This window comes from Arabidopsis thaliana, chromosome 2 (genome assembly GCF_000001735.4).
Source record: "Arabidopsis thaliana chromosome 2, partial sequence".
In the NCBI taxonomy this organism is placed as follows: Eukaryota; Viridiplantae; Streptophyta; class Magnoliopsida; order Brassicales; family Brassicaceae; genus Arabidopsis; species Arabidopsis thaliana.
The window spans coordinates 2,621,132-2,643,729 of NC_003071.7; the positions used below are offsets into that span (position 1 = coordinate 2,621,132).

General features: G+C 37.0%; 2 protein-coding genes and 4 pseudogenes across 6 annotated transcripts; 5 read left to right on the forward strand and 1 right to left on the reverse strand.

The window, feature by feature from the left end:
• Nucleotides 1–624: 624 nt before the first annotated feature.
• On the forward strand, nucleotides 625–932 carry AT2G06565 (uncharacterized protein; the record flags this gene model as incomplete). Its single annotated transcript, NM_001335306.1, has 2 exons — nucleotides 625–799; nucleotides 898–932. 2 exons carry the CDS (start codon nucleotides 625–627, stop codon nucleotides 930–932), a joined length of 210 nt encoding a protein of 69 aa, NP_001323463.1.
• A 539-nt stretch (nucleotides 933–1,471) lies between these two features.
• On the reverse strand, nucleotides 1,472–3,771 carry AT2G06570 (uncharacterized protein; the record flags this gene model as incomplete). The annotated part of the gene is made up of 3 exons (NM_126651.1): nucleotides 1,472–1,583; nucleotides 2,940–3,096; nucleotides 3,207–3,771. The coding sequence occupies 3 exons, from the start codon at nucleotides 3,769–3,771 to the stop codon at nucleotides 1,472–1,474; spliced, it is 834 nt and encodes a 277-aa protein (NP_178693.1).
• Nucleotides 3,772–3,911: 140 nt separating this feature from the next.
• On the forward strand, nucleotides 3,912–6,902 carry AT2G06580 (annotated as a pseudogene; the record flags this gene model as incomplete). The annotated part of the gene is made up of 1 exon: nucleotides 3,912–6,902.
• A 5,095-nt stretch (nucleotides 6,903–11,997) lies between these two features.
• Nucleotides 11,998–14,096, forward strand: AT2G06590 (annotated as a pseudogene; the record flags this gene model as incomplete). Its single annotated transcript has 1 exon — nucleotides 11,998–14,096.
• A 4,370-nt stretch (nucleotides 14,097–18,466) lies between these two features.
• On the forward strand, nucleotides 18,467–21,418 carry AT2G06600 (annotated as a pseudogene; the record flags this gene model as incomplete). The annotated part of the gene is made up of 1 exon: nucleotides 18,467–21,418.
• A 448-nt stretch (nucleotides 21,419–21,866) lies between these two features.
• AT2G06610 lies at nucleotides 21,867–22,598 on the forward strand (annotated as a pseudogene; the record flags this gene model as incomplete). Its single annotated transcript has 3 exons — nucleotides 21,867–22,134; nucleotides 22,215–22,299; nucleotides 22,382–22,598.

The window sequence follows — 22,598 nt, forward strand, 5'->3', positions numbered from 1 at the left end:
CTGTTTACCGCCAAATATTCCAAATTGACCCTCTTAAGATTCGCTTCAATAGTGACACCTGGAGGTTTGATGATATCCCTGCATGTATTGCTGACGGATGCGCTATCGATAATCGTTGTATAAATTGTTTCCTTTACTGGTACTCAGTTATGTACCTTATCCTTTGCTAAAATTGTACTGTATCTATTGTTCTCCTTTTTCCATTGTAATGTATTTGTAAGGCCTTAATCTTTTTTTCCCCTGCCTCACTAGTTGCTTATGACTTGTCTCTTCCAATGTTTAATATCTGTACTTGTTTTATTTTGTCCTCCATGCAACTGTAACTTCTGTCAATTGATGTCCTACTATTTAAGTCAAGCTCTTGATAGATGGGCTGCTGTCTTTCACTAACTTCCCCCTACTACACACAACTGCCTTTACCGCACCCTCACTTATCCATTTACTGTGCCACCTACACCATTCAATTTGTCACTAATCCTTATTCTTTCTCAAACTGTGTCAACTACATCATTTATTGCTCCACGCTTTTGCGTTCAAAACTGCATTTCTATTTATTCCTCCATTTTCCTTTTCACTCTTTATAATGATTGAAGAACACAAAAGTATCCACTCTCGCATAAGAAGATGACTTACATTCCACAGCCTATCGCCACCGACATCGTCCGCCGTGTTGGCCACTCTGGCTTTGGTTTTCTCAGACCTTTCATTGCTGCTGTGCCATTTTGGCATGCCACAACTCTCTCACCCGAAGTGTTTTTTGATGTTGATATTGATGAGTTTGTTTTCAATAGTCGCCTGGGTAATGAAGGTTCACCATTTCGGCCCTTCCTGCTTCAATGTTTGCAGCTAGGTCACCATACTGCATAGTATTTTGAAGGCCTCCATCTTTTGGTTCAGGAAACCCTCACGCAAGCTTCACTAGACATGCTTGAGACTGCAGGACCACATAGCATGTACGCTCGGTTTGCTTTTGCAATCTTCCTCCTATGCTGCGGTGTGTGTGTATCAATAACTTTCTCAATAAGGTATTGATAAGTGTGTATTTTGCATGTTTTGAGCATCCATTTGTCATCACTTTAGCATCATATCATCACTGTTTTATACCATTTCTCATCATTTGTCATCACTTTCCATGTTTAGGATAGGTTTGCATGCATTCTACATATTTGTGTTGATTTCAGGTGATTTGGAGCTGTTAACGAGCTAACTGGAAGAAGCGGACCTAATCATGACAAACCACTTGACCCAGAGGTCGAGTAAGAGCTTCAAGATCTCAAGAGACCAGTCGACCCCCAGGCCGAGTAGAAGACACCACCACTCGATCACATCACTCCACCCCCAGGTCGAGTGACTTCATCTCCATCTTCTGACCACCACTCGATCACATCACTCGACCCCCAGGTCGAGTGACTTCATCTCCATCTTCTGACCACCACTCGATCACGTCACTCGACCACGCGGTCGAGTGTCTTCATCCCATTGCCAGACCACTACTTGACCTCATCACTCTACCCGGAAGTCGAGTATCACCATCACACCACTCGACTGCATACTCGATGACAAGCTTCAAAGCCTTCTTCATTCTGCACTCAACCAGACACTCAAGCACAAAGAAGAAGAGAAGACTCCAGCTATTCACTCGACCTCTCACTCGACCACATGGGTCGAGTACAGTTCTTAATCCGTCCCAATACTTCGTCGTTTTAAGTATTAGGGTTTCGGAATATTTGGCTATAAGTAGCATGTACTTCACATTTTTGCAGACAAGAAGTTTTTACCTAGTTTTATTCCGCAGACCTTGTGTTCTAGACTTTTTGTAATCCGGATTTCTCTTTATCTATTCAGTATTCAGTATTCAGCTTTTGTTCTTGATTTTCGTTTACTGTTGTTCATTCTGTTATCATCCTGCTGTTACACTGCTGTTATCATGTCTTCAACCTGTTCAACGTTTATGCTTTCTGTTATGTTGTCTGAGTAGTGAATAGGTTTCTGAGGATGGGTTAGAGTAGTGTAGAATTCTCAGTATGCTAGGTGATTGAATATTGGTTGATAGATCCCTTCTGGATTAGTTGTTCTTAATGCCTATTGCTTTCTGATCAACTGGATTTTGAGCCCAGACATTTCCGCGCCCAAAAGGTATTCGATGAAATGTCTGAACCACTAATTCCAGAGATTCGTGACCCTGTACCAAGGTATTGGTTGCAGGGAGCGTTTTGGCTTTAACTTGTTGATTCGTAATGCCTGTTAGGTTAGCTCTCGTGAATGGTGATTGAGTCTGGGACTAGGTTAACTTGAGAGTCTCTGTTGCGGTGGCACTTAGATTTGGTTAATGAACTTGTTGTCTAGGGTTAATTTATTGAGCATGTCAATCACTTGTAAACTGATAAAACGAAACCACTCAATTACCCCATCCTCGGGAATTCTTTATCTGATTGATTTTATTGTTTACTCTACTGCTGTTTACTGCATCCTGTAATCTGTTGCTTAGTTTCTACAATTCTTTACTGTTACTCGACCTGATACTCGACCACTCAGTTGTCTGGCAACAGACTGTGCAGTCGAGTATCCCTGTTACATTATCTGTCTGTTACTCGACCTGTCACTCGACCACACCCAGTGCTCTGCAACAAGCTGTGTTGGTCGAGTGTTTATTTGTTTCTGCTTGATTTTCTGTTTTCTGCATGTTCACTTAGGACTGCTAGAACGCACCAAAACCGGTTATTGCTTGGCTTGACTTAGTGACTTCTGATCACATCTTGATTGTTAGCATCACACCCATTTGGATTGACAACCTAAAATACTACAACGATAAGATTGGTGTTTAGGATAATTGACTAAAAACCTATTATCAGGTATCAAATTTCACTGAAGCACTTGAGATTACAAACCTCATTGAAGATTAGATTCGTTAGATGGGAAGCCGTGGGACTAAGCAGTACCGGAGACTAATGCCTTTAACACGAGCCTTTTCCGCTTCAGCTCTTTCTAAAGCCTCTAGCTCCCTCTGATCAACCTCATCCTCAGAGTAGTTGGCAAAGAAATCTTCCTCGCATCTTCCATCAATGTCTGTACTCAAAGATGGCGTGCCTGCATCAGCTGGACTTATAATCCCGCCATATCTAAATCATGGCAAACATCATACGCAGGTTCAGTCCACAGAGCTTTGTCGTGACGCCTAATTCCTCGAAAAAGCCACTCCTCTACACCATCAACTGCTTCACCATTTGTCTCTGTTGTTGGGGCACTAACAGACTTAACCACTGCCAACTCAACATGAACGCCCTCCACCTCACTTGAAAAGTATTTCCCTGCGCCATCATCTACGTCACCATTGGTCTCTATTGTTGGAGCAGTAACAAACTGAACTACTTGAGACTCAACACGAACGCTCTCCAGCTCCCTTTGAATGTATTTGGCAGTTCCAAAACTTTCCCCAAGCTCACGCCCATCAAATTTTTGGATGTCGCCACCAACACTAGGCTCAATAGAGTGGCAAAAATTTAAATGTGCCTTTGTATCCTTTACAAGCAAGAAACCTTTCGGCGCGACAGTGCTATTTAAAGCTACTGGAGGCTTTTTAGACGTTGAAAATATTGACAGCTGCTTTGGAAGCCAGTAACTTAAGTTAGTAATCCAAGCATTTGCATCGACATGAAACTCACCAGCTACAGCCGCTTCGAGCTCATAAAATGTCATATCAGAATTAACGCATATGCTCCTGGCAAATCGATCATTTTCTATCACAAATCCCACTTTCCTTGTTGTGAACATTCCCACTTTCCAGCTATGGCAAAAACTGGAACATCAGCACCCTGCAACAAGCGATAAAAAAAACCCAGCAATAAACATTTGAACTTCATTTAAAACGACTAGCAATAAAAGTACAAAAGGGTAGAAAAGTCAATTTTCAGCAACAAAAGTACTCTTTTTCGAAGTACACTGGCAAAGTACCTAAATTCAAAGTTTTCCAGTTTATGAGGAGGATAAAATAGTAAATGTTATTTCTGAATATTACCAACAAATCTTTACCTCAATTCCTGGAGAAAAAAATCCACTGTCAATGCAACCCTAAAACCATGTATCTCCCAAGTTATGAATGACAAACTCATACTAATGCCAACTCCTTGTTTCTCTATTCATCCTGACAAGGCCCTGGGTCCTGATGGCTTCTCAGCGAGTTTCTTTCAATCTAACTGGGACAATATCAGCGACCAAATCATCTCTGAAGTCCAAGCTATCTTTATTACGTGTCCTGCCAAGAAGAATCAATCACACCCATGTCAGGTTAATACCAAAGGTGCCTTGCCCCCAAAAGGTTTCAGACTACAGACCCATCACTCTTTGCTCTGTTTATTACAAGATCATATCAAAGATTCTAGCCAAGAGACTTCAACCAGTTTTACATATGTGTATCTCTTAAAATCAATCACCTTTTGTTCCCCAGCTTGCTATATCTGATAACGTTTTAATCACCCATGAAGCTCTCCATTACTTTAAAACCTCAGGAGCAATAAAACGTTGCTTCATGGTAGTGAAAAATGACATGAGCAAAGCCTATGACAGGCTAGAATGGGACTTTATCCAGGCAGCTCTTGAAAGAATGGGATTCCACCCTCGTTTGATTCAATGGCTAATGCAGTGTATTAACTTTGTTACCTATTCTTTCCTCCTCAATGGTCAGGCTAGACGACTAGTCACACCTGAAAGGGGAATCAGGCAGGGAGACCCTTATCACCATACATCTTCATTATCTGCAGTGAAGTGCTGTCTGGACTGTATAACAATGCCCTCAGCCAAGGTAACTTAATTGGCCTAAGAGTTTCCAAACGCAGCCCACATATTAATCATCTGTTGTTTGTGGATGATACGATGTTTTTCTCCCGCTCTGATCCCAAAAACTGCGCCAAGCTGAAACAAATCCTCCACAAGTATGACCAAGCTTCAGGACAACAAACCAATAGAGAGAAATCCTCTATTACTTTCTCCTCTAAAATAGCTCCTGAAACAAAGACTCGGGTTCAGGCAGTACTTAATATTCAAAAAGAAGGTGGGAAAGGGAAGTATCTTGGATTACCTGAATTGTTTTGTAGAAAGAAAAAGGATCTTTTCAATATGATAGTGGTTCGGATTAAGCAACGAGCTCTGAGCTGGTCCTCACGCTTCCTTTCCACTGCGGGTAAGCTTACTATGCTTAAATCAGTTCTTTCCGCTATGCCATCGTACACCATGTCCTGTTTCAAGATCCAAACAATCTATGTAAGAGAATTTAGTCAGCACTTACTAGATTTTGGTGGGACACAAAAACTGAAAAGAAGATTGGGTATCTTGGAAAACAATGACAAAGTCCTTTAGAGAAGGAGGGTTAGGGTTCAGAGATATTCAAACCTTCAACTCTGCCCTCTTAGCCAAAATTAGTTGGACACTGCTCAATAACCCTTCCTTCTTGTTGGCTAAGGTCCTTCTAGGCAAATATTGCACTTCATCCAACTTTCTCGATTACATAGTTCCCAACTCTGCTTCTCATGGTTGGTGCAGCATCTGCTTCGGCAGAGACCTCTTAAAACCCAAGTTGGGGTACCTCATTGACTCTGGTACGTCTATTCCCCTCTGGAGAAGTCCTTGGCTCTCCATGACCTCTCCTCAAGCCCCTATGGGACCCCCACCTTTGAATCACATAGTTGGACTGTTTCCAATCTGTTATTGTCGGATGCTTATGTTTGGAATAAAGCCCTGATCCAACGCTTACTGCCAGCCTATGAGAAGGATATTCTAAGTCTGAAACCCAGTAAAAGATGTGCGGCTAATAAATGGGCTTGGCTTCCCACAAAAGATGGATCTTATAGCACCAAATCGGGGTACCATGAATCCTTCTCTGAGGAGGAGACCTCACCTACAACCCCAGTGGTTTTGCAGCAAGACCATTGCAGTTGGAAATCTAATATTTTGTCCTTAGCTACCTCCCCAAAAACAAAACTTCTGCTATTGAAAATGGCTCAAAGAGCACTTCTGTTGGCGAAAATCTATCCCACCGTCTAGTCACAGACTCTATCGAATGCCCACACTCCGGAATTGCTGACACGGAGCTTCACCTGTCCATTTGTGACACAGATCTGGAATCAAGCTCCATTCAAAGAAAGTCTGAACCGAAACAATCTAGTGTCCATCAAAAAAGGTATCATGTGTGCTAAGAACCTTACTTGTCTTCCTCCGTCTGGGATTGGTAATGGTCCTCTCTTTCCATAGATTTGTTGGATCATATGGACTTCACGAAATCAGTTTATTTTTAGTAAGAAACAAATCTCAGCAAAGGATGCACTTGTTCTAGCAATTATCCAGGCAAAGGAGTGGTAGTAGGCTCAATCTTCTAATCCAATGATCAGAGCTCTCCCCAACCCACCCCTCCAAGCCCCCTCACCCGACAATCTGGTTACCTGCTTTACTGATGCCTCCTGGAAACCTGAGAATAAAGCGTGCTTAGGTTGGCTCTTCAAGGATTGGCAAAATTGCATCGTCCGACAAGGCTCGACTCTGCTCTCTTTTGTTCCTTCTCCCCTCATGGCCGAAGCACTGGCAACTCTTACTGCGATTCGCGTTGCAAATGAATTAGCTTTCATCCACATATCTTTCGCTTCAGACTCGCTCACACTTATCAAAGCTCTTAACTTGAAGCTCCAATTGAAGGAACTTCACGGGATTCTCCACGATATCCTATCTATCTCTGCTCTTTTCTCATTTTGCTCTTTCAATTCCATTTATAGAGAGTGTAATCGACAGGCTGATGTTGTGGCGAAAGCAGCTCTATTCTGTTGTACGGATGCCTGATTCAATATAAGGGTTTTGTTGTTAAAAAAAAAAAAAAGATAAAAGTAAACATTTGTTTGTAAAAAAAACTTTTTCACATGTGTTGTCCAAATCTATGGGATAGCACACGTCTAGGGGTTTCATGTTACGAAGTGATATCATATAGCATCTCTTTCTCGCCACTCTAATCCCATGTAGTGAGGTTTTGATTTTTTTCCAACAAGTTTCATCCATGGTGGTGTCTTTAACCCATTCAAGTTGGCTCATATAGGTTTTTCCCTCTTCACTCCTTCCTCTACATAATAATAGCATCACATATATGTAGATTGCTTCTTTCTAGTCTATGTAGTGTGATAATAATACGGGACGGTATACTACAGATGAAATAGTAGAAATAACAATCAAAATACAATTATACAATCTTAAACACTAAACAAAACAAACAATAGTAACAAAAACAATTACAACTTCAAATTCAAAATTTTAGAAACGCATCTTAATTTTTTTATAAGAAGATTTAACATTATAAACATTTAAACTTTACACGACTGCTCAAATCCTAGAATTGACGATAGCTGTTATATTAATATAAGATGATATACTACGGGTGAAATCCTATAATTAACAATCAATATACTATTATATAGTCTTAAACACTATAAAAATTTAACAATATTAACAATAAAAAACTTTTTTGAAGTTTTAAATATTATAAATATTTAAACTTTAAAATAATTAATAAGAAATTTAAAAATTATAAACATTAAAACTTTATACTACAGGTGAATCCTAGAATTATTGTATTTGGGTCGATAATAATACCAGACGATACACTACGGATGAAATCCAAGAAATAACAATCAAAGTATAATTATACAATCTTAAACACTAAACAAAACAAACAATATTAACAAAACAAATACAACTTAAAATTCAAATTCAATTTTTTTTTCTAAAAGGCATTTCAATTATTTTATAAGAAGTTTAAATATTATAAACATTTAAACTTTATACGATGGCTCAAATCCTATAATTGGCGTTAGTTGTGTTTATATTAATAAAAGATTGTATATTATGTGGAAAAACCCCGAAAAAAACCTCAACTAATTTTTATTTGGACGTTTAATACCTAATATTAGTTGTGTTTTTGGTTGGAAGAAAAATATACAAACTAATACAACTAGGTATTAAACGTCCAAATAAAAATTAGTTGAGGTTTTTTCGAGTTTTTTCCCGTATATTATTGAAAAAATCCTAGAATTAACAATCAATATACAATTATACAATCTTAAACACTATAAAAATTTAAAAATAATAAATTAAATACAACTTAAAATTTCAAATCTTATAATTATCGTCTCTCAGTATACCATACACTAGAGATTGACCCACGGTACACCGCAGGTTGATATTTTTATGAGAAAGTTAACAATTTTATTCTAATTAATATAATATTAAAATAAAACATACGTAGCTCTTAATATAAGAACTTCTACATCAAACACAAAAACAATAAGGAAATCAAATGAAAAAAGAAATTTTAAAATTATTTACAAATGGAATTATAACAAAACTTCTTTTTTTACATATTGAAAACTTTCAAAAATCTGAAAACCAAAAATTCTCTTTATAAATTAATAAATTATTAATTTATCGATAAATTAATAAAATATGCTGGTCCCGACATTATTAATTTATAGAGGTTTTACTGTATATGTATATTGTATAAGGTATGTTTGATGTATGGATGTCTCCCAAAAAAAGAAAACATAAATGAAAAAGATAATAGTAATAAAAGACAATAAATATTCTTTTGGTTAAATCTAAAAACGTAAAGTATTCTTCTTCTCCAACTATACAAAACATAGACATCAAATTTCTTCGTCGATCATTTTCCTTCGTAGATTGATAAAGCTTAGATGATGGTAACCAATAAAGCATGTCGCAATAAGACGAAAGGATTAGCAGACCCAATTGAAAACTGAATCAATCGATGATCCCCCGATTCAAAATATGACTTCTCCAAGAGGTATGAGAAAATCAGGGTTGAATGAATGAGTTACAAAGAACAATCAGTAGTCGAGTTTGGTGCTCTTAGGTGATGTGAATGAAGAGTATTTATAGTGTTTAGATAAAATGATAAGTAGCTAAAATCTTGGTGAGAAAGTTTGGAAGATCTTGGAAATTATCGTCAAGATGATAATTTCGGAAATTGTTTAGTAGGAATATGCTTGAAATATGCTTTAGTTTTATGATTGTGTGCTGGTAAAAGATCCTCACATATACTCGTTCAATTATAATTGAAAACAAAAACTATCTTACCTTATTAGGAACTAATTTTCGAGACTTTGGCAATCTAATTTTCGAGACTTGAGCAAAGAGAAATACATATATAGTTAGTGTAGATACAATCTAATTGTTGAGATATTTTCTTATATTTCAAAGTAAATATGGTCGATAATGATGGAAAGAAATAATGGCAAGTGATTAATGTTTAATCCATTTGTAAAATCTCGTAAATGTAAGATTTCATTAGCATTAAAAACTAAATTTCTTTTTGAATCAAGTAATTCCTTAGCATTAAAAGAATTTATTCTTGTAATATTCTTGTAATTGATAACAGAAGAATAAATTTTGGTAAGATATCATTAGCATTTAAAACTAAAATTATTTTTCGAATCAAGTAATTATAGATATGGTTAGTTAAGATTAATTAGGATTCTAGATATGGTTAGTTAGGATTGATTTCCGAATTTTGCTAATTAGGAAATAAGCATTCATTAATTTTGTAGAGATTTAAGGGAGTGATTATGCAATATATTTAAGTAGTACTTAATAATTTCCATGTTTAAGCAAGTTATTAGTGCAATATCTTAATTGTTCATCAAAAGTTTGGTCATTGTCCTAAAGAAAATATTTTATCTGATTGAATTTGTAGGGACTAAACATATAAATAGAAAATTGAATAAGGATTTTTCAACCCAAAAAACTGACCAAAAATGTATATATAGATTTAAATCAAACAAAACAATCTTATAAATTTGAAACATAATATACAACTATTTCATGTAGAGAAAAACATTAAAAAAAATTAGGATAACTACAATTACATATAAAAAATTAAATTTAAAATAATTTTAATTATTATACTTTACGTAATTTATAACAAATAAGAAAATATATAATAAACACGAAATAATGAACCATAAAATACACTGCTTTATATAATAATTCGTATAATAAACAGCAGATCTTAACAAAACAAAATCAAACCAAACACATACTAATATAACATTAAAAGTAAATCTATATATAAATAAGGTGATAAATTAATATAACTTGATTATATAAATATAGATGATATTGAATTGACAAAATAATTTAAATCCTAACGCAAATAATCAACATGCGGTATAACGCGGGTCAATATCTAGTTTATCAAACAAAAAATGATAATCCAATAAAATCAAATAAAACTCTTCAAATAGAGAGCTGACTAAAAATATATATAAAAATTTAACTGGATTTTAAAGTTTATTTCTTAGTTAAAATTGAAAACACATAAATAAAAGAGTGTTACTTCATCAAAACAAAAATACTAGTACTGAGTTAGATAAATATGCACATCTGCATACTATCCCCTATCAATTTTTAAACCGTTTTTCTCAAAATAAACATATAATTAATTATTAATTACATGTGGCGTAAGATACATTCACATTTAACGACAAGATATTTTCTTTCCTTTTTAACTTATTAAGTACTTATACCAGTTTTAGATTTGGGACAAAAATTACATTAAAAACAAAAAATTAAAAATTAAAAACTATGAAAAAGATATAACAAAAATACAAACGAGAACCACCAGCATACCTTATGTGAAGCAGTCCTCAAACCTCATAGCAAAAAGGACACTTGAAGCTTCTCCAAAATCTAACGTAAAAATGGAACCTTTAGAGAAGACATAATCAAACCAGATGGCATGTGAGCACCAACGAACAACCAAAGTTGTGACAATAATAATTTGTAACTTTTTTTTGCTTCAGAGTTTGGTTCATTTCCTCCACTTTCTATATCTGTAAACGACTGTATATTTTCTCTATATGCGTCTTGAACCATTTGAACTGTGTCTACCGCCTCTTCTGAGATTGTAGATTCTTCATCCCTATTTGGAACATTTCTACTACTACTACCCACTTGGTATGTATCACTTTCCCCGTGATTATACCAGACCTTGTAACTCGGCAATATTCCATCTTTATCTAAGTGGGACCACACTATAGCCTTATCAATAAATGAATTATATTACATACTCGACAAAGACAAAACATCATACCACTTTCTAAGCAACACGCCTGATTTGTTGCTAAGGTCATGAATTCCATGAGGTCGGCCGCATACTCTGTCGTCAGCAATGAGTTAGAAGCAAATCGCTCCTTATCCATCCATGCCCGAAAACGATGCATATTTTTGCTCGGATAATAAATAAATAAATATATTACAAGAATACAGCCGATTTGCGAGAGAAATTTGCGTGGCAATTGCGACGGAGTTGCGATTCATTTGCGAGACGAGTAGCATACCTCGCCAATCCCTCGCAAATTTGCGAGGAAATTCTAGAAGGCGAAAGCACTTTTTATGGGATTTTGCTCAAACCAGCCGCATCTCAGAAAATCCTAACCTTAATCTCTGATTCTCTTCTTCTTCTACGCCTCTCTTCTTCTGCAACAAATCTCTCTTCCTTCTTCGATCTGATTTCTTCGTCGCTGCCTCTCTTCTTCTTGTCCGATATGTATTCTTCTCGGCCGCGACTCTTCTTCTCCAGCACCCACCGCAACTCGATTTGAAACACCTCAAAGGTAACGTCTTCTTCTCCGATCTAAGTTATTCTTCTACAATCTAACTTCTTCTTCTCGATCTAACTTCTTCTTCTTCTGCGATCTATCTTCTCTGCCGCGACTCTTCTTCTCCGATTTATCTTCTCCGCTGCGACTCTTCTTCTCCAGCAGCAGCCGCCGCGACTCTTCTCTATTTTTGTTTCGATCTGAAACTCCTCAAATGTAACTTCTTCTTCTCCAATCTAACTTCTTCTTCTCCAATATAACTTCTTCTTCTTCTCCAATCTAACTTATTTTTTCCCGATCTAACTTCTTCTACATAATCGATCTAATTCAATGTTTTTTTTTGTGCAAGATGCCCACGTCGGAGAATACTCATGCACGGTTTAGGGCAACAACAGCGTGAACCGTTGCATGCCAATGCTCCTTTCAGTGATGGGAATATCTTAGGAGTTCAGGGTTCACGCCATCCACCATCGCCTCCAACGCCAACCACTCAGCCTTCTGTCAATCATTCTGCTCCTCCACCTAAGGAACTCAACAACCTGACATTGGAGGAGCTGCTTGATAGTCTCGGTCGTGCTGGCTTGACAAGACTAGACCCAAACTGTCCTCCGATAACTTTTGGTAAGGTTAAATTCATAGATTTATAGAACAACTTGTAAAATGGATTTAGCATTATAGTGTCTTGGAAGTTTAAAGAAATATAAATTTCATGTAGGTTTATAGAACGTTTGATTGCTCGTGTTGTAGGTTTGACCAGGACCCTGCAGTTGCAGCAACATTCCGTAGCATCTTCGATGTTTCTGCTTGTTTTGTTGTTTGGTTTCATTTCTGATATGTGCTCTTTTGATGTTTCTGCTTGTTTTGTTGTTTGGTTTCATTTCTGATATGTGCTATGTCTATTTTGTAGCAAGTATATAACTGGGACCGTTCAATTAACAAAAGACTGAAAGGGTAAGGATTGAGTTTGAAGCAAAGCTAAAGGATAGGATGACTGATCAAGTGTCACAATGGAAGGGAAAGTGGAAGGACAAGGGTGATGATGCCAAGCCAAAATAGATTGATCCTAATGTGTGGGCTGGTTTAGTTCGGTTTTGGCAAGATCCAAAGTCAGATATCATGATCCAGATGGCCTTGGCATATATAAACACCGTTCCGGCCAGACCTCATAGAAAACTCGTGCACGAAAACATGTAAGATAAGTATTCTTCTCTCCTTACCATTATTTAATCTACAATGTTATATTGACAACTTCTTTATATGTTTGTGTTTCAGTGTGAGAAGACCGGAGAAACAACTCCTCATTTCCTTGTCCTATTAGATGAGACACACAGAAAAGCGGATGGAACTGTCATCGATGGAAAGTCAGAGGAGATCTACAAGAAAGTGACATCTAGGATAGAAGAGGAAGAGTCTCACATGTGTTAAGGGGACAATATGGAGAGCACTGGATCAGGTGGATTTTCTGTTCATGCCAAGAACAAGATATTTACTGAGGTAAATTTTCTCTTACCATTCAGTATTGTGCTTGTTGGCTTATAAGATATCATTGTATCTTTAGTCCTTAGTCCGTGTGTTGTGTATGGTGTCTGAAATGTTTGTGTTGTGTCTTTAGTTTTTGGTATAAGTTTCTCGTCATCTTGGCAGCTAATTCATTATACTTTGTGTTGTGTTGTGTCTTAATTGCTGTCTTTTGTCTGTTTACTCATGCGCTTTGTGTTGTACTTGTGTCTGATTAGCTTTGTCATTCTATTGGTTTTGTTGTTATGTTGTGTCTGAATTAGTTTGTGTAGTGTTGTATCTGAATTGCTATATCTTTTGTCTGTTGTCTTAAACGCTTTATGTTATGTACTTGTGTCTGATTAGCTTTGTCTTTCTATTGGTTCTATTGTTGTGTTGTCTTGTGTCTGAATTACTTTGTGTTGTGTTGTGTTGTGTCTGAATTCTTTTGTGTTGTTTTGTATCTGTTTTCTCATGGTTTTTGTGTTGTGTGCTTGTGAGTTTTTGTGATCTTTGTAGGGTGCTCCGCGAAAGAAAGGAAGGATTTATGGGGTTGGTCTCTGCAGTTTGAAGCATCCTCAGCAATTGCAGGTCCACTGCTTCCTCGTGATGATCCGGTTCTACTTTCTTAAAAGTTGTCTGCCGCTAAAGCTTGCATTCAAACTCAGGCTGAGAAGATCAACAGCTTCGATATCCTGTTTGACTATCTTACCGACAAGGATCCAGCTTTAGCTGCAATTCTTTGAGGTAGTTCCTCGACAGAGACATAAAAGGTCAGCGCAAATGAAGCACATGTGGTTACTGCTCCAGTACCGCAACTCTACAACGAGACGACAACTGCTGCGACCCTAGCTAACACCGCACGAGGATCCTCTCCATCAGCAATATTTTAAAACCAATGTTTTTTTTCTTGTTATTTCTATCACAAAACAATACAATTCTCAAATGTTTAAGTTTTCAAACAGTACAATTCTAGTATACATTTTAAATTTACTTATGAAATTTCAGTTTTCAAATGTGAGTTAATTTGAGAAGCAGAAATCACATTAAGCTAAATATCAAATTAATTTGTTAATTTGGGTCTAATTAATAAGTAATTAATTAGAATAAGATAATTAGAGTCTAGTTCAACACAAATCAAGCCATAATAGAAAAGAAAGACGTTGCCGAATACTGGCAAATCCATCGCAAATTCTGCTAGGGATTTGCTAGGAGATAAAAACAATATCGCAAATCCCTCGCAAATTTTGTGAGGCAAGTACAAGAAAGTAAAATGCAAGGTGTTTTCTACCGTAACTTTCCCTCGAAGTACTAGATCAAACAATTGCAAAAATTTTGCTACCATTTATTTCCCTCACAAAGTGCGTGTGGTTTTGCTAGAAATAATTTCCCTCTCAAAATTGCAAGATTTTTACCATTTGCGAGGAGCGATTTGGAAGGAACTCGTTGTCCTCGCAATTGCCTTGCTTCAACCCAATTGCGAGGGATTAGCGGCTAATTCATCCCTAGTAAATCGGCTTTATTCTTGTAGCGTATATATATATATCTAGATATTTTTTGGTGAGAATATATAATATTTTGGTATTTTAGAAGGGAATGTTTTTACATTTTTTGGGAATTGTACGAGTGAATGATTTTGTATTTTTGGGGAGTGAGGTTTTTTTAGAAAATGTTAAATGGACTCTGAAATAGTTTTATATAAGATTTTTTTTTCTTTTAGTTTTCCTACCAAAATAAATACTATTCCACCTACTTAAATGAAAAATGTTTTTTTTTTACCTAATTATATATTTCCTCCACCTAGTTGTCAAAAATTCGTTTATCACATTTTTAAGAAACCAACGATTTTCCTACGAAACTTTTGGTAGGAAAGGCTCTTACGTTATTCCTTCGGTTCTCTTAGAAAGTTATTTTCGAAGGAAACTGATGTAACGCCCCAACCGCCCCTACCAGTGGGCCCCACGTCCTCTCTCGGGCCCATGGGCCCACCCCTGTCCGACGGTCGGTGCGCCACGTCTGAGAGGCTTTAAAGACTTGTTACCGACTCTACAAATCACCACATGATCTTTTCCCATGCTTTGTCCTCACTCGCATGGTTCCGAAAATCACTTCTCGGAAGGTCATCCATCCTGAAACTATTCCAGCTCAAGCACACTTAACTGTGGAGTTCTCTCAGGATCTTTGACCAAAAAGATAAGTGCACTTTGGTGACATAGTTGGCCAAATCAATTCTTTTAAACCTCTCCGCATGCACCACCATATTCCTAAAACTGGGTGTTACAATTCATCCACACTAACAGATGGCAACGTCCTCGTTGCACAACAAGATCGTAACCCCCGATGGTGCTTGCCTTCTTTATTCCACACTCATCTGGGTTCGGCTCTGATACCATTTGTAACGCCCCAATCGCCCCTACTAGTGGGCCCCACGTCCTCTCTCTTCCCCATGGGCCCACTCATGTCCGACAGTCGGTGCGCCATGTTCGGGAGGCTTTAAAGACTTGTTACCGACCCTACAAGTCACCACACGATCTTTCCCCATACTTTGTCTTCACTCGTATCGTTCGAAAATCACTTCTCGGAAAGTCACCCATCCTGAGACAACTCCAGCCCAAGCACGCTTAACTCTGGAGTTCTCTCAAGACCTTTAACCGAAAAGATAAGTGCACTTTAGTGACATAGATGACCAAATCAATTATTTTAAATCTCTCTGGATGCACCACCATATTCCTGAAACCGGGGTGTTACAACTGGAAAGAACAGTTCCTACGCTTTTCCTTTGAGTCTCCTTTAAAAATAGTTTTGTAGGAAATTGGACGAAAATGTTTCCGACTATTTTCCTACCACTATATTTCCTTTCGTTTTCCTTCTATTTTCCTACGAGATTTCCTACGATTTCATAAGTCGTAGGAAATTGAATAGAAATTTCCTTCGAAAAACTGACGAATATTTTCGACGGAATATAAATTTGGTAGGAAATTGGAAGGATTTTGGTAAGTGTTTTGTCTTACAAAAATTTGGTAGGAAATTTTGTCGGAAAATACAATGTTTTCTTGTAGTATATAGCCACCCATTATCATCTTTTGTTTTATTTGCAGATGATTTAGATGTCTTTTGATTTCCTTTTCCTGTGATTTAATTTAAGAGTTGTTTGAGAAGAAGTAATCTAAAATTTGTTTAGCATTTGTAACATATTTGTTAGTTTTTATGGATTGCTGTCGAATTTTAATATTTATAAAAATATTATTAGACTTGGTGGTAAATCATTTGGTGTATTGAAAGATCGTTTATAACCAATGTACCTTTAAGCTTTCCAGTAGCTCTTTTCGCCAATAGTATTGCATGGAGCATTTGTCAGGTTTTTCTTTGTTCCTCTACAAATATATAATATTAGTATTGTTCCATTTGTTAAATGTAGTTTACTATTATTTGCCGACGTATTAACTTGAATACCCAAAAAACTTTTTTTTTATATATTTTATTTATATATGTATCCAGAAAACTTAGTTTATAGTCGTTTGGTTTTCCTCGGCGTACACTGATGTTTGACATGTAAATTGTACTCTGAAATGGAGAATTTGTATAGGAATAAAGTAAGTTTGTTTGTTTATTTTTTAAAGTAGTGATCGTAAATGCATTATTTGATACTATTATTGAGAGATGGTAACCTTACTTTGTCTTTGATTGGTGCATTGTGGTTCTTCATGAGTCTCTTTTTTTCTTTTCTTTTTAGCTGCCTGAGTTGAAGTTTGTAAGTAGCCTTTTCTCTTACCTAAAGGTTCTCGCTTCATGATTTTTAATTGTTTTTTTACTTGATTTCTTTATTTCGTACCATCAGTTTGTGGTTTTATTTGGTTTTCTTATGAGATTGTTGTCTTTAGTGTAATGATGTAGTAAAAAGCTTGTAATAGTGAGACGAATTCTTTTCGTGTTCTTTTGTTTTGTTTAGTATAAGTTTTAAGTATAACCAATATTAAATTCTCCACATTGTTTTTTAGTTAATGAGTGGTTATATCCTCGATAGATTAAGGGTCTTGTGATTTAGATGTTTTACGTTACACATACGAATTTATTGTCTTTGGTATTAATATATTTTCAAAAACTAATAATATTGAACTCCTCTTATTTCTAAGAAATTGGAGTCTTTGGGAAATCTTTTATATTAGGTTGTCTTTATTATAATCCGGTAGATATGTTTTTAATGGAATTACATGAATACATTTGTCAAGTTATTCCTTTTAATTATTTATTTTAACAATATTATAATAGCTACTTGACAAATCGTAATTAGTTAAATTCCCCAATGTCTTCAGTTTTTTTTGGGTTGCCTCTTTGGAAACTCTCTACGGCAACGTCTTCGCTATTTCGGTTCTTAAAATTATGATTATATGGCTGATAAATAAATGTAAGAGTTGGAATTTATTTGATTAAGAAACTTCCTTACAACATCAAGGAATATAAACTGCATAGAAAAAGAAATAGTAAAAAAAAAAGAAATAACAAAAACAGCTTTGCTTTGACACTGTGATAACCCACAACTCTATAAGCATTAAATTAAGGGTAAATTATATACAGTAGCCGTTGACCCACTTTTATTTTCTGATTTTGACATTGTGGGCTGGGCCTTTCAATTCTTAACCTTTCAGCCAAAAACTAACCAAAATGCCCTTGACGCTTCCTGACCGGGTTTGGACGTACGGACTGCGTCGTTGGAATCCAATTGAAGCGTACACTGTTCACCGACGGGAAGTGCATTAAATGTTTTCTGGGTTTCGGCGAATTTGACACTGTAACTTGGAATTAAAATTTTTAAAAAAATTGTTGGGCTCAGATGTTTTAAATGCTAAAAAGTTTTGACAAAACTAAAACTCATGATTACCTATTATAATAGAGATTATATTATAAGATATTTACATAATTGAGATTAGAATTTTGGACAAAAAAAACGAATCCAAATTGTGTTACGGTGAAGAATCTGAAGTTTTCAGTTGCTGTTTAACAAAGTTTGAACGTTTGAACGGGAGACAATCTGTGATCTAGGTAAGAAATTCGTGTTATTCTTATGAATTACACCTGAGAACGTGATATGAAAGTAATGATCCGTTTTTAAAAATTTCTAAGTTCATAAATTGTTTTGTTGGAGATTCTTTTTGTCTTTGTAGATATAAATGAAAGCCCTTTGATCTGTTTTGTTAAATTTCTAAGTTCATAAATTGTTTTGTTAGAGATTCTTTTTGTCTTCGTTGATATAAGTGAAAGCCTTCAAAAAGATCTGATTTTTTGTATTTAATGTTGTTCTGACCTGAGGAATTTATGTTGCAGGTATGGAGTTACATGTATTAATTATGGTTGGTGAGTGGATATACAAAGAAGAAGGTTGGAAATTTGAAGCTGAGAAAGGAAGTTTCGGACGCTGTGTACGTATTAGAGACACAACGACGTACACGGATTTGGCAAGTACAATATGTGATGTTTTTAGTTTCAAGTTTAGTGAATGGAACCCTATAATAAGTTACTGGATGCCTGAAAAGATGTCTGATATGATAGCAAGTAATCGCCCTCGAGTATATATTGAGAATCAAATCAGCCTTGATACATTTATGTTGATTCGTAGTGGCGATCCTTCTGTTAACTTGTATGTGTCTTTTTACTCTATCAGCAAGGGAGGCCATACAGAGACAGAGGTTACAAATGTTGATGCAGCTCATAAGTTTTACGAAGATATAAATGTAGATGAGGATGACATAAATGAAGGTGATAGGGATGAATATGAGGACGAGGAAAATGAAGAGGACGAAGATATGGATGTACATGACGATGACACTGATAGTGAATGTCGTGGAAGTACCCTCGACCCTACAATAGACGGTAGTGAAGGTAGTAGCGAAGATTACGATTACAATAAATGGGGTGATCTGATTGTGGAAGAATATGGAATTGGTCATGTTGAGGAGGACGTCGTGAATGCCACTCAACAAATCGTGGAACCCCCAAAGGAATTCACTCGTCTATTGGCATCATGTACGTCGACAGGTAAACATGTACATCATGTAGAACCCACTGCTGTTTTGGTTGACAGTACACCAACCTCTGCTCCATCCCCGACGTGTCAACATGGTTTGTACCAATGTACGTACACTAGAGTCTGTGCAGAAGAGACAAGATGCGAAGGTGAATTAGTTAAGTACACTGCTGCAAATGTGGATGATATAGCTGAGAACGTAACTGGAGATGATGGTATAGTCGTCCTAGAAGGGGTTTCTGCAAGTGGGTTAAATATTGAATATGACGACCGTCTAGTGACAACATGTGAAGCCTACGAAGTGTATAAAGGGTTTTCTACATTGCATAATGGTGAGAATGAGTTTCTCGATACTAATGCTGCTCATGTATTTGATGATTTAGCCAATGTTAGAGTCGATGAGATAGAAGTTGAATTGAGTACGTCAGGTCATCCGTTGTATGTGGGAAGTGTTTTCAAAAACAAGCAAGTCATACAGCAGACTATGCGACTTGTTGCAATCAAAAGGTGCTTCCGCTACAAACAAACTCGGTCATGCCCTAAAAGATTAGAAATGGTTTGCGTAGATCGCAATTGTTCATGGCATTTGACTGCACATATCATAACCAATTCCAAATGTTTCAAAATCACAGAGTATGATTCTATCCATGTTTGCAAGATCGAGAGTCGAAAGGATTATCGTAAACATGCTACTTACAAGCTTTTAGGCGAGGTTATGAAGAATAGATATAGTTCTACGCAAGGGGGTCCGAGAGCTGTAGATTTGCTTCAATTGGTCTTAAATGATCTTAATGTTCGTATCTCATATTCTACAGCATGGAGAGCTAGAGAGGTTGCAGTAAACTCTATAAGGGGTGATGATATGGCTAGTTACTGGTTTTTACCTACATATCTGTATCTTCTACAATTAGCAAATCCCGGTACAATCTGTCATCTCCACTCCACTCCTGAATCTAATGGTCGGCAGCGCTTCAAATATGTATTTGTTTCTCTCTCGGCTTCTATAAAAGGTTGGAAATATATGAGGAAAGTCGTTGTTGTAGACAGAACGCATCTAGTCGGTCGTTACAAAGGATGCCTCCTTATAGCATGTGCACAAGACAGGAACTTACAAATCTTTCCATTAGCTTTTGGGGTTGTTGACGGCGAGACCGATGCTTCATGGATTTGGTTCGTTGAGAAATTATCAGAGATTGTTCCAGATACTGACGATTTGATGATTGTCTCGGACAGGCATTCTTCCATATATAAAGGCGTTAGTGTGGTGTACCCGAAAGCCCCCATGGAGCATGTATAGTACACCTGGAGCGAAACATATCAGTGTCTTACTCTAGGTACGGTGTGTCTGATTTATTCTTTAGCGCCGCTAAAGCATATCGGGTTAGAGATTTTGAAAAATACTTTGAAGAGATAAGAGGTCGGAGTCCCGGATGCGCAAAGTATTTAGAGGATGTTGGATTTGAGCATAGGACAAGGGCATACTACATAGGGGAGCGGTACAATATCATGACTAGCAACAACTCCGAGGCAATGAACAATGTCTTAAGGAAGGCAAAAGCGTATCCAATTGTCTATATGCTAGAGTTCATCCGATAGGTCATTATGCGATGGTTTGCAGCAAGGCGGAAAAAAGTGTCGAAGTGTAACTCTTTGGTGACCCCGGATGTAGATGAACGTTTCCTCCAAGACTTGCCTGCGTCAGGAAAGTTCGCAGTCATGATGTCTGGGCCATGGAGTTATCAAGTTACTTTAAAGAGTGGTGAGCATTTTCACGTTGTACTAGATGAGTGTACGTGTACTTGTCTTAGGTACACGATGTTAAGAGTCCCATGCGAGCATGCTCTAGCTGCTGCAATACATTTTGGCATCAACCCGAAGGCTGTGATTGGATTGTGGTATAGCCTTCAAGTGTTTTCTGATTCTTTCCAAGAACCCGTTTTACCTATAGTGGACCCAAATGACGTTGTAATTCCTCAAGATTTATCGGACCTGATTCTCATACCTCCACGCAGTAGACAACCACCTGGGAGACCACCTACCAAAAGGATACCATCTACTAGGGAAAACCGGGTAAGTTTTTCACCCATCCTAACTGCTATGAAATTTTTACTTCGTTTTAAACGACATACTATTTTATAACTTTCAGAAAAAGAGGCAGAAAAGACTCATTCCTAATCAGTGTACAAGATGTCGGAAAACCGGTCATAACAAGAAGACATGCAAAAACCCTATTTAGTCGATGACTGTTTTACTCGCGATGGTTAGAGTCTCTATGCTTTTGGACGATGTTCTACGTACGTTTTGGAAATCTTTTTAAATTTTTAACTAAACCGTTACATCAATTTGGGACCAGTCATCGCGTCTATTCAAAATCTATTTAAGAACCTGGTAATAACACCCTTCATCCATTCAAACAAAAGTCCAAACCCATCTCACAAATAAGACAGAAAGTCGGTTATTCTGGGTTTTTTTTGGCATCATGGATGCTGGATATCATTCCATTTTTGAACCTTTTCCAATGATCACCGGATGGAGTATACGCGCTTTTGTGGTCAGGGTGTTTAAGAAATGCGTGGGAATAAATGAGTTTGACCTGGGTCTCATCTTTGCCGATAATTGAGTACTATTTCGCCAATGTGTTTATAACGTTTTTACTTCCACATACCTTAATTGTCACTAATCATCATAATTTCGTGCAGGGAATGCGTTCCCGCATAGAGGCTACCATTAATCGTCGCATTGCTTCGTTTTACTCTGACTGTATCCGAGAAAATGAGTGGATAATTATCAATACTTTCTCGGTTCGTCTCCACGACGAGGGGATACACACAACGTCCCATGACTACCGGATCTGTTTTATGGATCAGACCATTGTTACCAAAGTTTTGGGATTGGCTGCAATACCGTATTACGATTTTATTCCTTTTGACTACATCGTCGAGAAGACAGTTTCTACTGGAGTGTTAGTTGGTTAGTATATTTGACTCGCTATTGATTCTTGTAAATCTGTACGTACACGTAATACTTTTATCTTTTATTACGTACACCAGATGTGATTGGTGCGCTCCTTGAAGTTGGCAACTTGACCGAAGACTACCGTGGGCTGAAGCTTCCTTTTAAGATAATGGATCAATAGTAAGTGCCTCTGTGTTATTTTTTAAAAAAGTTTTCACCTATATGTTTGTTATATCCTCCGTATAATATATATTCTCTGTAGCAAAGAAGTTCTTCAATGTGAAGCACACAATGATCAAGCTTTGGAATTTCAAAGATTCTTCCAGCGGCTAACTGGTCCTCAAAATGTTATTGCTCTCGTATCCTGGCGTCTGAGCGGGATTTATAAACTGAAGACTCTGAGCAATGACCCCATCTCCAAAGTCATTGCTAATCCGGATATACCGGAAGTGGAAGAAATCAGAGTCGTTGTCTATTAG